Here is a 16712-nt window from a genome sequence, read left to right as displayed (position 1 = left end):
GTCCCGGGATCAAGTTCCACATGGGGCTCCCAGCATGGAGCCTGCTTCTCCCTCTGCCTGTGTCTCTCTCTGCCTCTCTCTCTCTATCATGAATAAATAAATAAAATCTTTAAAAAAAAAAAAGGAATAACTGACAGCAACAACAAATAGATCCTCCACTTTTTAATGTATATAATCTTCTGAAATTAAGCTCTCTCCAAGTATAAACCACAGTAAATACTACTTTTTAAATATACAGCACAATGCATGGTCTATAGGTGACAAAAACACTAATTTTTATTCTAAAATGACAATGTGACTTCTGGTGATGACTTTGTTAACAAGTACTTTTAAAAGAGCTACAAACTGCTTTAAAACAATCAAAGAGTGGAAAGCTCTCAAAATACACCTATGTCCAAAAAATACATACGAATTGGGCTCTTTTCAGGGGACGTGGTTCTCTTCCTTCTCTCTCCACCCTTTTCCCTTAGAGATTGGTTTTTAAGCAAGAAAAGAAAAGAAAAAAAAAAAAAACACATGATGGGATGAGGAGTGTCTCTGAAGACTGGATTGAGATCCCGTCCCATGGGATCCAAAGCTAGCTGGCAATGCAGAAATAGGAAGAATGCTGACAGGAAAACTCAAGGGAAGATTTTTAAAAACAGTTAAATCCACGGAGTAAATAGCTGGGAGTTATTGATGTTATTTAAAGCTCCACTCCCCTCCCACCCCCGCACCCCATCCCTCCACCATTCTGTGCCTTGGTGATTTGAGGAATTCAAAGAAATTTTGACCATTCCAGATGTCTGAGCCCCAGGTCATGATCCTGTGAAAGGTGGGATTCTGTGCTCTGGACCTAATGAGTTTTCCATCCTTTGAGTCACATGAAAACTTTCCAATTCCCAGGGATCTCATTTGGGGAATAAAAATGCAAAGAACATTTTCAGTTCCATCAAGAAATCTCTGAGGAAAGCCAATCTTAATAGAAGTTATTAAAAATGATTAGCTTCCTAGGGTATGCTCCAACCCCAGAGTTTCTCTTAAAGAGTAGTTGCAGGGGGATCCCTGGGTGGCGCAGCGGTTTGGCGCCTGCCTTTGGCCCAGGGCGCGATCCTGGAGACCCGGGATCGAATCCCACGTCGGGCTCCCGGTGCATGGAGCCTGCTTCTCCCTCTGCCTGTGTCTCTGCCTCTCTCTCCCTCTCTCTCTGTGTGACTATCATAAATAAATAAAAATTAAAAAAAAAGGAAAAAAAAAAAAAAAGAGTAGTTGCAGGGAGGGGCGCCTACAAAGAGGGCATCTTAAAGATGAAACCCAGGAGGTGAAGGATTTGAAGTTTCTGTTGCGGTTGGAACCATAACAAAGTTGTGGTCTGTGTGGCTCCTGCTGCTGCCAGCGTGATTTTCAGAGATAGTCAGATACAGAGCAATGGGCCATGCAGAAGGAAGAGGGAGCAAGTCACTCATAGGACAACATGCGTTCAGTACATATAGTTCAGCAATTAGTCGACTCGAGGCTCATTCAGATGGGCTGACATTAACACCTACATTTGCAGGTGAGCTCACCTGTGCCGCGAACTGCGCATGTGACAGCCAGTGAAATCTGTCTTGCTTTCTGCGTTTTAATTTCCAAAAGAATTTTGATGAGTACATACACACACTGAAGGTGAAAGTACACTTTAGCTACTGCCTAACCCAAACTGCTGCAAGAGAGTTCTTATTGTTTAATAAGTGCCAAGGCAAGTCACAACAGTGACACCCCAGAAGGCAGCCAGGCACAGTCTCCAAACCAAACCAAGCCAAAACAAACCAAACCAAACAAACAAAACCCCCCACAATCTTCTAAAAAATAATGACATCAGAAGGCTTAGCTCAGTGCTAACCTCAGCCAAGGGTACAGATGGGCCATGCTGGTGCTCATCATGCTTCCTCAAATTTGATAACCACTTCAACCAACTCAAGATGTCTAAAAAAAAAAAAACAGCTAGTTCATAAATAAATATTTGAATTTGGAAAAAAGTCCTGTTAGCAGAGTATTCCTTAGAAAAAGTGGGTTGACCGTGCAGTTGAATTTTCTGTAGGCTTGTGGGGATTTGAACTCAATGGAGACATATTAAACCCAAAATCATTGATTCTATGGAGAGAAAAGCCTTCCGTTAAGATATAGACCTAATTTGCTTTACTTTTTGTGTGTGTGTGTGTGTGTGTGTGTGTGTGTGTGTGTGTAACAGTCACATTTTCTGGTGAAATCTGGTGAATTCAGAGAAAGCAGCCTTAACTTCTAACACAAATTTGCAGGCTGAATGTCTGTTACATACCGTAATAAGAAACCAACACCTTGCGTAGACTAGCTTTACATTTCCATAAGGCATACATCAAAGTTAGAAGTGGGTAGTGAATCAAATTCCTAAGAAAGCCAAATTGAGGTTATAATTCCACAAACCAACAGAGCAGTATTTTCCCAAAACACTATCAGTGTTGAACCTGTGTGACAAATATTAATGATGCAGCATGCAGACCTGATAAAGAGCCCCCCTGGGACTGTGACCTTCACAAAGTGGGTTCGGCGTCACGTTAAGGTTGACATAAACAACACTAAAAAGAATAACAGACAAGCCCAAACAAAGGCATTTCAAATTAAAAGAGATAAATAAAGCTAGCTTTATTGAAATCCAATCAAACTAATTTGTTTAGTTAACCAAAGATAGATGGAGGATCATAAATAGCTTCCAAAGTAGAGCCCTGGCTTTCTCAGAAGACTCGGGGCTGACAAAGATGTCTCCCACTGCCAGATGCTTTGTGCACACATATCTAAGCAACCCTGAAAGAGGTCATCTCCCACTTGTATGTACAGAGCTGGGGTGACCAATGCAGCAGCCACCAGCCACACGAGACCATGGAACCCTTGAACCAGGACTGGTCTGAACAGACATGTGCTCTAAGTGCAAAAGGTATGCTTGTATTTTGAAGACTTTGTGCAAAAAAAAAAAATATGAACTATCTCATTAGTCATTTTTATAGTGATTACATGTTGAAATAATAAGATTTGGGATATAGATAGTGTGCAGTAAAGAACTTGGTCTTTGTGCGAGACCTCCAGGAAATAACTTATCTGAGACCTGACAGAGTGTCTTTTTTTAGGGTGAGGCCAGTCACAACCATTGGTCTTTGGGTTGGAGCCAATTGGCCATACCACAAACACCACCCACATGATTTAGGGTAGGAGCTTGGAGTCAAGTGGCATCCACCCATGTAGACACTGGCTTCAACCATGTGGACAGTAAACCAATCATTCAAGCCTAGAATGAAGAGCTCCAATAAAAACATTGGACGCTCAACTTGGGTAAGCTTCTCTGGTTGGCAATCCTCCACACATACTGTCTCAGATCAATAACCAGAGCATAGAAGGCTTGACTCCACAGGGAAGAGGATAAGGGTGTCTTTGCCCTACACAGCTCTTCATGGGGTGGGTTTTAGTCCAATAAAGTCTATTATTTCCCTAGAATAAACTGTAGCTATGAGCAGAGCAATCATCAGTGAGTTCTATGCAGTAAGAAGCAAATGCTGCAGATCTTTCTAATCTGGGACTATGGAAATCAGATTCTGGTTGATAATAATAGGTGGAATGAATTAAACAACAACCTGAGTCAGGTCTGCTCACTAAAATAAAGAACACAAAATTTAAAACAAAAGCTGACAATTCGATAATAAAGAGGCAAACTTAATTACTCAAAAACAACACTGTGCAGAATACAAGTAAAAACCATCTTTCTACAAAAATCCATCTAAAATAATTATATAAATACGGCTGAGTAATGAAGCCTTACATTATTTATACGTACTTTTTATTTGTAAAAACTAATCAGATAAAGGTACTGAACAGAACTTTATTGAAAAGTCATCCACCAAAAAAAAGTACAGAAAACTGTATTAGAAAAAAAAAAAAACGGGCTCATGTTCGAATTTAATAACTAACCCCCACCACTGTAAACTCTAAAACCAGAAACACCCTTTCTTATTATTAGCTTTTATTATAGTGCATCTTACATCATCATTTAAGACGGAACTTTTGTTGCCTGTCCAATTTTTAAAAAATGCTTTGTTAGATACTTGGAAGAGTATCTTTCTGAAAACAAAGAGCAGAGACCCAGGATCACCCAGTCCTGGTGGCAAATCACCTTTATCTGAGAACCAGTGTCAGCAGATGCTGGACTTGGCTCCAAGGCGGGGGCTGGCCCATCCACGGGCGTGTCTCTGGGGCATTATCCCCTCTACTGTCCTGGCTGCCCAAACTCTGCCTGCCATGTGCATTCGGGCCAGTCCCCTTCTCACTGCATATGAAAGTTAAACTACCATAAGAACTGTTCCGGGTCAGCTGTCCCTTTGCCACCAGTGACTCAGGGCTCTGTATCCCCAAGTCCCTCTCCTGAGCACAGACTCACAATGCAGCTCCATTCCGAGCCTGGTGCCTGAGTCTAACACTATCCCTAATTCAGTGAGTCTGGGACTCAGAAATGCCACTCCTCTCCTCCAAATTCTTTCACTTGAGTTCTTCCAAAATGTAGCGATAGAAATCGTAAATCATGCTACTGTTTGAGTCCCACTTTATTTCTTCCTTACGTGCTATGGTATTCCCACACAAAAATATATCCAGAACCTGGTACTTATGTTAAAAAAAAATCTTTATCAAAGTGCATTTACAAAGAAGGTGGAATCGTGTATTTGCAGGTGAAATGGCATGATGGCTGTAACTTTTAAAAAAATATTTTTTAAAAGACTTTTAAAAAATATATGTGTATGTGTGTGCATGTGTGAATGTGTGTGCAAATGTATGCACATGTGAATGTGAGTGGGTGCAAGGGTACACGTGTGTGCATGTGTGCACATGTGTGTATGTGTGTGCATGCATGTGCATATGTGTCCAAGTGTAGAGAATGGCAGTAGATTAAGTAAGAATTGAAGAATGTAAGCAGGTGGTGAGTACAGTGCACCCTTCTATTCTTGCTACTTTTCCTTATGTGTGGAAATTTCTGTAGTAAGAAGTCCTAAGGAAGCATCTGTCCCTGGTAAACTCAATTCAGCAAATATCTATTGAACACGAGGATGTGTGTTACCCCTGGAGATGCACTAGCAAGCCCTACTTTGTGCCCATCCTCAAGGAGCTCACAACCCTGTAGGGTTAAGGAAAGGACAGGCTCTGAGTGTATCCCTCCCTGAGTCTGTGCCCCTGCAAACCCACCTTGAAGACCCTCTGACCCTGAGGCAGACTGTACCCCCACACCTTGACTTGCTTGGGCCATCAGGATGGGAGCAAACGTTACTCAAGCAGAAGTTCCAAGAAGCCTTTCACCCTGGTGCCTGCCCTCTCCTGCTGCACAGCCTCACAAGGGATGGCGGTCCAGGAGAGAGAGGCCTCAGCTGTCCTCACTGTCCTTGGCAAAGGTCCCAGCCACGTCAGCCAGGAGGGTACCCCAGACCACCCAGTCTGGCTGAGCTGACCCAAGCAGCACAAGGAATAAACAGTGTTTTATTTAAGGTGTTGTATTTGGTGTGGTTTGTCATGTAACAAAAAACAACATATACAGTAAGTGAACACATCTATACTGATTTGGGAGGGCCCTAGGGTCAATGGATGAAGGTGACATTTAAGATGGAGATGCTGGGGGAAGGGTTGCAAATTCATGGACAAGGAACATCTGCTTTGACAGGTAAAAGCTTCCTTTTGTGTCTGGCTTAGAACAGTTGGCTTCTGTACCTGCTACTCCATGAGATCTGTTCTGACTGAGGGATGTAAAGAGAGCCCAGCACTTGCTGATAGGTGGCCAGGAAGGGGTGAGCCTTTTCAGATCATCGTAGATGTTATTCTAGGGGACTTACATAAAAACTCGACAAATGGGAATGTCCCAAGGTAAGATGCAATAGGGAAACTGAATTCCTATGATGCTCCGCTCCATCCAAGTCCACCCATCTCCCCCTCACTTTGGAGGGATCTGTGACTATGTCACACTGTGTATGATCATTGCAGAAATACAGATTCACTGGGAGATGCAGGTCTTCCAGACACTGGGGCGTTGTCATTATACGACATCCGAACAAAAATCCCACTTCAGTGTACAACCACCGACCTCACCAGAGAAGCCTTTATGTCTGGGGAAGTTGTCTACCACGTGGTGTGGTGGCTTTCCAAAATTCTGATTTTTCTCAACGATTCAAACATTTTTGTTGGCAACAAAGACCGCCAGTTGTTTTGCTTAACGAGATTGGCTCGATCCACTCATTTTTAAGAAAACATCTGACAAATGCCCAAATCCGAATAACCCGTTTGTCTACCAATCATTCTTTTGGATACAAAATTGTATTAAGAAGTATCTGGTTCAATTTGTAACCCAATCACACAATAGCCTTTTCTCCAGGTAAATGCCGTACTTCATTCAGGACGCGGCAGACAGGTTTATGCATACATCCTGTGTCACCACACGAACATTTAAAAACACATGTATTCAAAGGTTAATGTTAATGTTAATGATAAAATCAAAAGTTTTTATGGCTTCATCAAGGAGATCTTAAAGTGATTTTTCTTTTAAACTCCAAGGGGTGGTGTGGATAATCAATGACTGGCTCACATTGATGCCACTGCCTTCATTAGGATGAAGGGGTCAGCAGTTTTACTCATTTCCTAAAGGTGAGAAAGGCAAACAATGCCTCAGTGTCATGATGAAAATAGGCTTGACTTTGTGGAGGCCCAGAAGGAGTCCAGGGATCCCCATGTTGACACGTTGACACTACTGGTTCAGACGATCACCTTTTAAGAAGGCAGTCAAACTAGTCAACATAAAACCAGCAGCTGGGAAGCTTGTCCTTTTTCATTATGAGATTTACAGTTTGTTAAACTGCCCTGAAAAAGTGCAACCTCCAGTTCCTGCCTGGGAAGTGTGTGATGTGAAGAAGAGGGTAGGCACACTGTGGCTGTAGAGATGAGCGTCCACACACGCACAGTGTTCAGAGCCTTGGTAAGGGACCACTGGTCCCACAAAACACTGCATGTACCCTCACCCCAACACGCAGTCTCCAAGCGCCCCAAATTGAAATTCTATAAAGAAAGTGCATAGCCTGCAAAATACCCCTGCCAGGAATAATGCTGACAAATGATAGGGGCATAGCAGATGAGCTGGCATGGCACAGGGACCAACAGTGCTGGTGACCAAGGCTCCTTGCAGGTTCCCTTCCCCTCCCCCCCAAGAGCAAAGTCTCATGCTCAGGGGTCCCTGAGGCAAATGGGCCTCTGGGTTGGCTGCTTTGGTTTTGCAGGTGCCAGCTGTGCTGCGCCTTTCCCTAACTCCCCACTGAGAACTCAGTCTGCCATCAGCTCTTCCCACCAGCTCTTCCCACCAGTCCCCGAGTCATCATGAATTTAAAGAGTCAATAAGGGAATTAGCCTAGAGAGCTACAAAGTCCTCTCCTCTTCAAAGCTCTTCAGATAAACAGTCCAACCTTAGAAACTACATATACCACCTCAAAGATTGCGGCTCTCCATGCACATGGGGTGGCTGCAACCTTTATAGCACAGCCTCTAAATCACTCATTCTGAGCTCATGAAAAAGAAAACAGAAAGAATACTACAAGATTTGGCTATTGGGCTGTTCTTGCCATTTGGCAAAAATATATTTTAAAAATCAGTTAAGTCTTAAAAGTATCTACACGAATAAAAGAAACATCAGTATATGGGATTTGTAATACACTCCTGTGGCCACAATGGGCAGGGTCGATAGAAACACTAGCAGGTCCCATCAAGGGTCCCTGCTGCCCTTAAACCCCATGGCCTCCAACCCTCTAACTCCGCAGCCCCTAACCCCACAACCCCCCGAACCCACAGCCCTCCCATCCCACAGCCCCCCAACCCTGAAGCCCCCCGACCCCACAGCCCTCCCATCCCACATTTTCCCCAGCTCAGCCAGCACAACACCACACAACAAACACATACCCACTGCATTTGCGCCATCTCCTTCATTGATTCTGTGAAAGCGACAGCGAATCTAGTAAAAAAAAAAAAAAAAAAAAGGAGGGGGGGAATTAGCGCAGAATTCAATTAACATAACTAGGGACCAGCTCCGTGGAACAAATTGTGAGAGACAAGGTGAGAAGCTGAATTCCAAGTGTCATCAATCTTTATCGTGCGCGGTCAGTGGTTTTCAGGTCCAATCTCCACTCACATCAAAACAAGTTGTGTGTGCAAGAAATTAACAAATGAAGCTCAACATTTCAATTTTTTGTTGTTACTGTTCCTTCCATGTAAGGTCAGAGAAGCAGGGGAAAAGTCAGAAGGCCAGATGCAGAAGAGAAGCAAAAGATTTAGTTAATCCACTCAGAACATCCCAGGACAAGCTGTCCAGTCCATTAGCTTCAGCGAGGAAAGCCTATGCTAAAGTAGTCAAAATGTACCAAATGCACATGGATAAGGGATGTTAATCTCTACATTTATCAAACAATGGCTGTTTCTAGAATTAGAGCTGGGTACACATGGGATGAACCAGGGACATCTCATGGAGGCCAGACAGTCAGAAATTGCTCAAAACCGGTGAGGGATAGGAGGCGCAGAGGGCATCACACCTTCCACTGGGGCCATCTTCCCCACCCAGGCCCCGCATGCAGCTGGCATGAGCATGGGCTGACCCAGCAATGATGGGTGTGCCGGCACCCCTCATACAACACTCCACGTGCCCCTGGACATGGACAGGGGTATGGGCCAAGTGCGTTCTGGGGGCATCCAGCACATTCTGAGACCTATATTGCCACGCAAGGACAGTGCAGGAACCTTCCTTCATGGGAGACTGTGAAAACAGGACACTGCAGAGCCAAACAAGGAGCACAACATGGGTAAGCTGCCACCAGGTTCCTGGTCCCCAGCAAGTATTTCCCGTTACTGTTTTCTACCAAGACTACCACCACCACCATGACCCCTGCATGGTGCCCCATGAACAGACCATGGAACAGCTTTAAACCTATAGGAAAAAGAAGAAAAGAGAAGACCCCAAAGACAGAGAAAAGTTGAAGAACAGGGAATGAGGTCAATGACCGAAGGACCAGGCCTTTCCGCCATCACAGAGTTTCTAGACAAATGCGCAGTGCAGCCTCAGGATGGCCCCTGTAAGATTAATCCACCCCTGTGGCAAACTTGGCCACCTTCTCTTGAATGGGGAGGCCTGCTTGCTGTCACATACCTGCCCCTGGCTGGAGTCACACCTGGCAGCCCAGAGACGGGCAAGGGTATGCAGATTGAATAAATGACCAAGTGCACGGGTGGAAGTCCTGCCTTACATTCCCACAGGAAGCAGGTCAGGGGAAGGAAGAAGGGAGAGCAGGTGTGGGGGGCTGACCGCAGAAGCGGGAGGATGGGCACGCTCGCCCAGCAGCTGGTGACTGTCCCCACCCTGTAGCCCTTTCTGCTGGCATGCCCCATTTGTCTTGGACCCAGACACCAGGGGATCGACAGCACGGCTGACCACAGATGGGAGCAAGGAGAGCCTTGGAAAGGTTTCCATCAGAAAGAGCGATGTGTAAACATTTTGGGATCCAGTGGCAGGTCTGCATGAACTCCATCATGTCCTTTTATTGTGGAGCGGCAGATAACACCTTCCTTCTCGGGGTCTCACTACAGAGACACTGGCCCTGGGTTTGCACCACCTTCCTAATAGATAACCATCAAGAGAGTTTCTGACCCAGTGACCCTAAGAAAATAAAGAAATTGAAAATAACCCATTTCTTAGGAAAAGTGTAAAACTACCACTTTTACACCACGAGATGAATACTGCCGTTTCAAAACATACTCACTTTGATGTGTGGTTTTGTTTGTCAAAAACATCTTTAGCAATATCATAGCTCAAAAACCCCATGAAATGATACTGAACCATTTTGGCCTACCATTTCACATGGTCTAACCCACCACGTGCTCTGTATTTCCTAACTGTGAAACTATTTCTTAGGCAATTTATTTCATATAAACTCTCTTTTGCTCATTTGCTGGGCAATATTACTTTTTTCTAAGATGCACCTGGATGATTCTTCACAGAACAATTTCTACAAGTTTCAAACTCCTTACTTAATTTGGCATTTATAATTACCAAATACTTATATTATAAAACAAGCCAGAAAGCTGATGCTGAAGTAATTTCAAAACTGTACCATACAGGGGGGAAAATGTTTTAACTATAAAACAAGTTAAAAAATACACCTTATAAGAAAAATATAACTATTTAAAAGTATTTGATTAAAAATGAAACTCATTATAAAGCAAGACAAGTCCAATACTTTATTTTACAGAAAACTATGCCATATGCTCTCCGGCAAGAAATTTATGATTCATCCAACCTCCCTGACCACTGACTCAATCAATACCCCTTCCAAATGAAAATCAATGTGTTTTAATAACAATGCAATGAATAATGCTAACGATAATACCATAAGATGAATTCATTCAATATTGTTTCTACCTAGCAGAATTATTTCCCCTCCGTAAGACAGTGTAAAGCACATGGATCAAAAGGTAATAAATTTTTAGAGCATAAGAACAACAATATCGAGAAAACCTATAATAACTGATCACCTTTCAAGATCAACCTCAAACTCTGGGTACCTTTATTTACTGTAATTCTCTCTCCATCTGACTCACAGGCTCACACACGCACACATGGCTATTTGGCTCTATTTCGATAAGGAGGCTGTACTGCCACATTCATGTCCAGGAAGTTATCAGGACGAAGCGGGTCTTAAAATGTAATGATATCTCATGGTAACCCTAGTTTCCAAGAGCAAGACTGCTTCTCCCCTTATAAAAATGGAGGGGGGTTGCCTTAACGCTTCATGGTAGAACAGGGAGTGCTGTCCTTTGTAAGAGATCAGGAATGCTCCAGTGACATAAAGAGGCAAAGAGTTCTGAATTCCCTTACCACAGCTTCTCAGCCGTGAGATGGTTAGAGGTGAGCCACAGGCATTTCAGTCATTTATTGGGGGCATGAAAGCAACATAAATGTCCAGCAAGAGACAAATGGACCAAGAAAAGCACATAGTAAGCACATACAGTGGAGTATTACTCAACCTTGAAAAAAGAGGAAATCCTGTCATTTGCAACAACATGGATGAACCTGGAGGACATGATGCTCAGTGAAGTGAGCCAGACACAAGAGGACAAATATTGCATGATCCCACTGATGTGAGTATCTAAAGTACTAGAACCCCCAGAAGGAGAAAGCAGGGCGGTGGTTGCTGGGGCCCGAGGGAGAGGGAACAGGAAGGTATTTATCCAAGAGCACAAGGTTTCACTTGCATGAGGTGAGTAGGTCCTGGAGATCTCCTGGAGCCTACAGTTAAGGATGCTGTCATGTAAGCTTACAAATTTGCAAGGAGGGTAGATTTTATGCTAAGTGCTCTTGGCATGATAATAAAGAGGGGTGGGAAGAAACTTCTGGAAGTGATAGATGGGTTTATGGCACAGATCAAGATGATAGTTTTACTGATGAAGACTTAAGGGGCTGTATATATCAATTATATACAGCTTTTTGCACGTCAATCATGCCTCAATAAAGTGTTTTTTAAAAAGAATTAATAAAGCAGTTTGTCCACATTAAAAACATAATGATCGCCTGCTTTATTTTGTTTTTGTTTTACAATGATTCAAAGATGTACAAGAGTTGAAAGGGAGCATTTGTGACTATTTAGGTTTTGTTTTGATTTCTTTAGCCTTTTCAAACAATGTTTATATGGACATAGAGGATTTCTATACTGTTACTATTTATGTTAAATATTACCATTATATTTCTGATACAGAGGAATGGGGGTGATTTTTTTCCCCACCAGTCCTTCTGGTTCACTCCACAATGCTGTACCAATAGGATTCTCTAAGCATGTCTGGACAAAGAAAATGTTGGGGAGTGCATCTCTGGATTCTTGCGTGGAGGCAACAACTCCCACTCCAGGGGCTAGAAACATATTGGCCTCAAGCTGCAGCATCCAGCAGGTGCTGCTGATGTGCAGTGTCCAGGCTCCGGGATGTGCAGCACAGGCCCCAACAACAGATAACCATCCTACCCCAAATGCCCACAGTAAGCCGGCTGAGAAATCCCACTGGTGACATCCTCACAGATGGTTTTCTGTAGCTCAGAAATCTATGGAGCTCAGAGTTATGCCAAAAACATGCAAAGTAGAACCTGACTGGAGTCTGTGTGTGGTGTTCTCTTGGAGGACAACAATGCTGTTGTGCCTTTTACCCTGTAGGACATTTCAAGAAGGCTGGCCCAATGTTAATGTCCTCAAAAAGTCATTCACATGCAATGACTTGCTTACAATGACTCTTCATGGCAAAATTCATAGGTGCCAAATGAAAAAAAGAGATTAGCTTTATTACGGTAAGATGTAAACTTCCCGAACTACTGCTTTCTTTAATATTTAGGTTTCAATGAACTCTGCCCCAGTGTTTACCTCCTGTGAAGTTCTCAGAGGCATTACCTGGCTTCCTCGAGGACTTTCCCCATCACTTGGTTTTTTTCTCTCTGGTTAATGTCTTCATTTAAATCAGTTCCACCAAAGATGATTCCAAAAGGAATTCCATGACCTGCAAAATATGAAAGTTAATGAAGCAGAGCATGGTTTTGGAAACAGACCTCATCAGCCCATCCCAAAGCAGCATGAAACCTGTGTTCCCAGAACTCGGGGACCGTGTTTTGATGTTTGTTTCATTTTATCCAGCTCACCTGAGGAGCAGAATAGGACTCACTATTATAAACATGACATGGGGATTAATCATATCAGACCGCAGGTGCCAGGACCATTTTAAATCAATTAGCTTTAAATTTTAACAAATGAAGAATCGTGCTGGCCACCATCTATCAAAGCTGAGCTTCTTGCTCTCGGGAAACGGGCTGATCTGGAACCACTGGCATTTTGACAGAGTAAGAGCAGCTCAAAAGCAGCCCGGCTGGGGGCTCCCAACAGCAGGTGTCATGCTCTCCAGGAACTGGGGTGATGTCGGGCGCCCTGCCCACTGTGACTTTGGGGTGAATGCAGCTCAGCTATGGCAGCAAGCAAAAGTATCCAAGACACTGCACGTGTCAAGTGTGGAAGGATTCATCAGGGATCAAGTTTGTTCTGGGGGAAGCTCTTTGTGCTGCTGACAGGCTTAGCTGAGAGACATTTGCTGAGCAAGGGCGAGCGAGGCAACAGACATGCACAGACCAAGCTGAATGATGTACTCATCAGAAGCAACCCTCCAGACGGACTTCCAAAAGTCAACCAAAAATTTGAAGAGATGCTGGCCAGCAAACCACCAAACTGACCAGACTAACCAGAGTGTCCATACAGGGATTTCTGGAACACACCATCCCTCTTGAGATTTCAGTATGTCAGTCAAAGGGTACTCGACTACTCCTTTTATGTGCCTTAGAATTATTCTTGTCAATGCAAATGAGTGGATGTCTTCTCTCTGGGAAGGTGACTCTTCCCCTGGAATCTGCTAAGAATTCAGCCTCTAGATACTAAGCCCAACAGTAGCATACTCGGAGACAGCGAGGCTGCTAGTAAGAGCAAAAGATGAGAAACGACTCAGATATATCAGTGGAGACCAGCCTTTAAAAAAAGAAAGCAGACAGGGTTGTGTGTGTGTACACTGACATAAAAAGACTGAAAAAAAAACTATTATCACTATTACTAGGAGAAAAATCAAGCACATGTTGGTTAATACAGTATACAAGTATTATATAAAAATGATAAACATATACATTTCTATACACACATATTTATATTTATGTTTATGTTTATAAGTTCTGTGAAAGAATACACAGAAAACTGGGTTGTTGTTGCCTCCCAACAAGGGACCTACAAGCCCACAGATCTGGGATGCAAGGGAAACCTGCTTTACACTCTAACATTTTATGTTGTTGGCACTTCCTGCTATTGGCACTGTGACCTTTTCCCAAACCACAGACAGACAGGGAAAGCACACTCCGTAGAAATGATTCACCTTTTGCGATGGGTGCAGACTTGTGGGGATGCTGAGAGTGAACGGTTTTAGCACGTGGGATGGACACGAATCTCTGGGGCTGAGGGAGGTGTGAGGTGGGAAGAATGATGACCCCAAAGATGTCCGTTGTTAACTCCTGGATCCTATGAATGTTTCAGGGGAGAGGCGAATTAAGCTATTTAGAATTGAGGCTGCCAGTTGGCTAACCATAAAACGGGACAGATGATTGTGGATTTCCCAGGGAGGCCACTGTAATCATGGGGTCCTTAAAGGTGGAAGAGGCAGGCAAAGGAGGAGCTCCCATCACTGCCGTGTGAGGAGGGGCTGGACCATGCATCTCTGGCTCTGAGGGTGGATGGGGCCATGAGTCAGGGAGTGTGGGTGGAAAATAAGGAAACAGATTTGCCACAAAAGACTCCAAAAAGAAACACAGTCCCACCAACGTTTTGATTCTAGCCCCAAGAGACCCATTTCAGCTTTCTGACCTCGGGAGCTACAGGATTAACAAGTTTCACACCACAGGGTTTGTGGTAAACCATGACAGCAGCCCTAGGAAACTAGTACAATCTACCTCCCTAATAAAAACTGCCAGTTTAGGAAAATCTGGGTAAGAAAAATCACAAAAAAAGTCTTTTTTCAGTGAAATCTCCAAAGACAGAGAAATAGACACCAGAAAAATACACACCGGGTATCGCAGAAGCTGCTCAGAAGTTATGAGAATATTCAATAGTTAAAATGATCAGCCCTGCCAGATAATTAAGCCAACTGGCAACTGCTCAAATATATCAGATCAAATTTAGTAAGAAAAACATAAGACTTTGACACCAGATCATCCTGGGTCCGAATCCTGGTTCCCCATTTGGAAAATGGTGACTTTGAGCGAGTCACTCAGTTTCTCTGAATTTCCGCCATCTCATCCATGAAATGGAGGTCATGATAATTAGCTGACTCGCTCCTGGGATTAAATGACTCACTACATACATATGACATACAGGCACAGGATGGAATCTGCTTGTGATGCTAATATAACTGTGCTTTACGATGAACGAGTTTTTAAATATATAAATCCAGAAGCTCCCTGAATTAAATTAGCACTTGGAAGAATGGAATGTGAGATATTTCATTTACTTTCCTATTTTTTTCAATACTCATTCTATTGTTGAGAAAACAGAGCTTCGAATAAGTAGCATGTTAGTCTTAATGGCAATGCATCCATAATTATGAGTGGGAAATTCTCGAAGTCCTCTGAGATAGCATCATGCATATAAACTGTCTGCAAACTCTTACTGACCCTTCAAAACCTCATTCAGACATGCCCTCCTCACTGAAGTCTTTCTTAGATCCCTCAGAAGTAAATCCCCCACTTTGATGCCCTGCCATGTATCATAAGGCTTTAGGATTGATTTGCAGACTGGAAAATCCGCGAGAACAGGCACCGTGGCTTATTAATTTTGTACCCCTTGCTCCTAATAAAATGCCTGCTACACATTAAATCTCTAAACAGCATTTGTGGAAATGAACTGAGCCTGAAAAGTGCTATACAAACTATTTTCCAAGTGCATTTACTCAGAGCCACCCAAGTGACTGGTCCTATTTCATAAATCAGCTCCTCTGCTTTAAATGTGTCATTCTCAGGAGTCTGCCAAGAAAAAGCATCAGTTTCCTGAACCTGGCTCCTTAATCAGCCACCTGATGCCATCTGCTTCCTCACCAGGTTCAAGCCTGAAGCAGATTCTCAAAAAGAAGCAGAGAAAGAGCTTCATCAAAATGTTTCTCATCCAGTTTTCTGCCAATGTAAGGTCACCAGGCAATTTTTCTTTGTGTGCTACATGGGGCCTGTGAAGGAGAGCCCAGGGAGCATTCTGCACAAGAGCAGTGTTCTATTATAGTTCAGGCAAGGATAGCTATGAAGTTCTCTTCCTGCACACATGAAAGGCTGGTAGGTATACACAGTGAACCTCTGTCACAGACATGTCCAAGAAGGAAGAACAAATGCCAACACATTACTTTGACGTTAGTATGGTAATTGGTCCATGACTTAAATAAAGCATTAAGATTCATGTTTTTTTTTAAACCGTGTATACTGTAATATAGCTATAATAGATATTAATATTGTTAATGAGCTATTTCTAATCACTTGAAGTCTTCTTAGCAATTTATTTACCCAGTAAATACTGGTTTTAAAAAGAAAAGCAAATTTCCATTTGTCCATGCCATTATGGTTTTATTTAGATATATTTACTATGCACAGACATGTTAAGTGTGGCTGATTATTCACTGGCAATATGTGTCTGCAGTAAAAATGCACAGGTATGTCCTGTGAGATGGCTGTGTTTCTCTTAGAAAATCCTAAAGTGAACGGGTTACCAGGGCTTCTGCAGATGCTCGCCCATCACAACATTGCTTACAGTCAAGGGGGAAGATGGAAATAGGGTATGACCGCTCATAATCATGCTGCGGAAGACCATTCAATGACGAGGAAATGTTCCTAACATGTCAGTAGGTAAGACAGATTGCTGAGCTGTGAGATGACCATGATTTTAAAAATACACATCGAAATTGCAGAGAGAGACAGACCAGAATGTGAGACACAGTGTCATCTCTGTGCTTATAGCACCTACCACAGCACTTAGCCCAGGTAGCAGCAGTTAATAGTTGGTTAAAAGAAGTTGCAAGTTTATATTGTAAGAGTGGATCTCCTTTTGTAAATTTAAATTTGAGGGATC

General features: G+C 43.1%; 1 protein-coding gene across 1 annotated transcript in view; it reads right to left on the bottom strand.

The window, feature by feature from the left end:
• The window catches only part of GLT1D1 (glycosyltransferase 1 domain containing 1), an 89620-nt gene that overhangs the window by 45161 nt on the left and 27747 nt on the right, over positions 1 to 16712 (bottom strand). Inside the window, exons 3-4 of the mRNA XM_055322666.1 lie at positions 12477 to 12582; positions 7960 to 8011 (exon numbers count right to left, since the gene is read on the bottom strand). Coding sequence (XP_055178641.1) covers positions 7960 to 8011; positions 12477 to 12582 — 158 coding nt within the window. The remainder of the gene's footprint in view (positions 1 to 7959; positions 8012 to 12476; positions 12583 to 16712) is intronic.

The sequence above is a fragment of the Nyctereutes procyonoides genome, unplaced genomic scaffold, assembly GCF_905146905.1.
Source record: "Nyctereutes procyonoides isolate TBG_1078 unplaced genomic scaffold, NYPRO_anot_genome, whole genome shotgun sequence".
NCBI lineage: Eukaryota > Metazoa > Chordata > Mammalia > Carnivora > Canidae > Nyctereutes > Nyctereutes procyonoides.
This window is presented reverse-complemented; position numbering and strand designations above follow the sequence as displayed.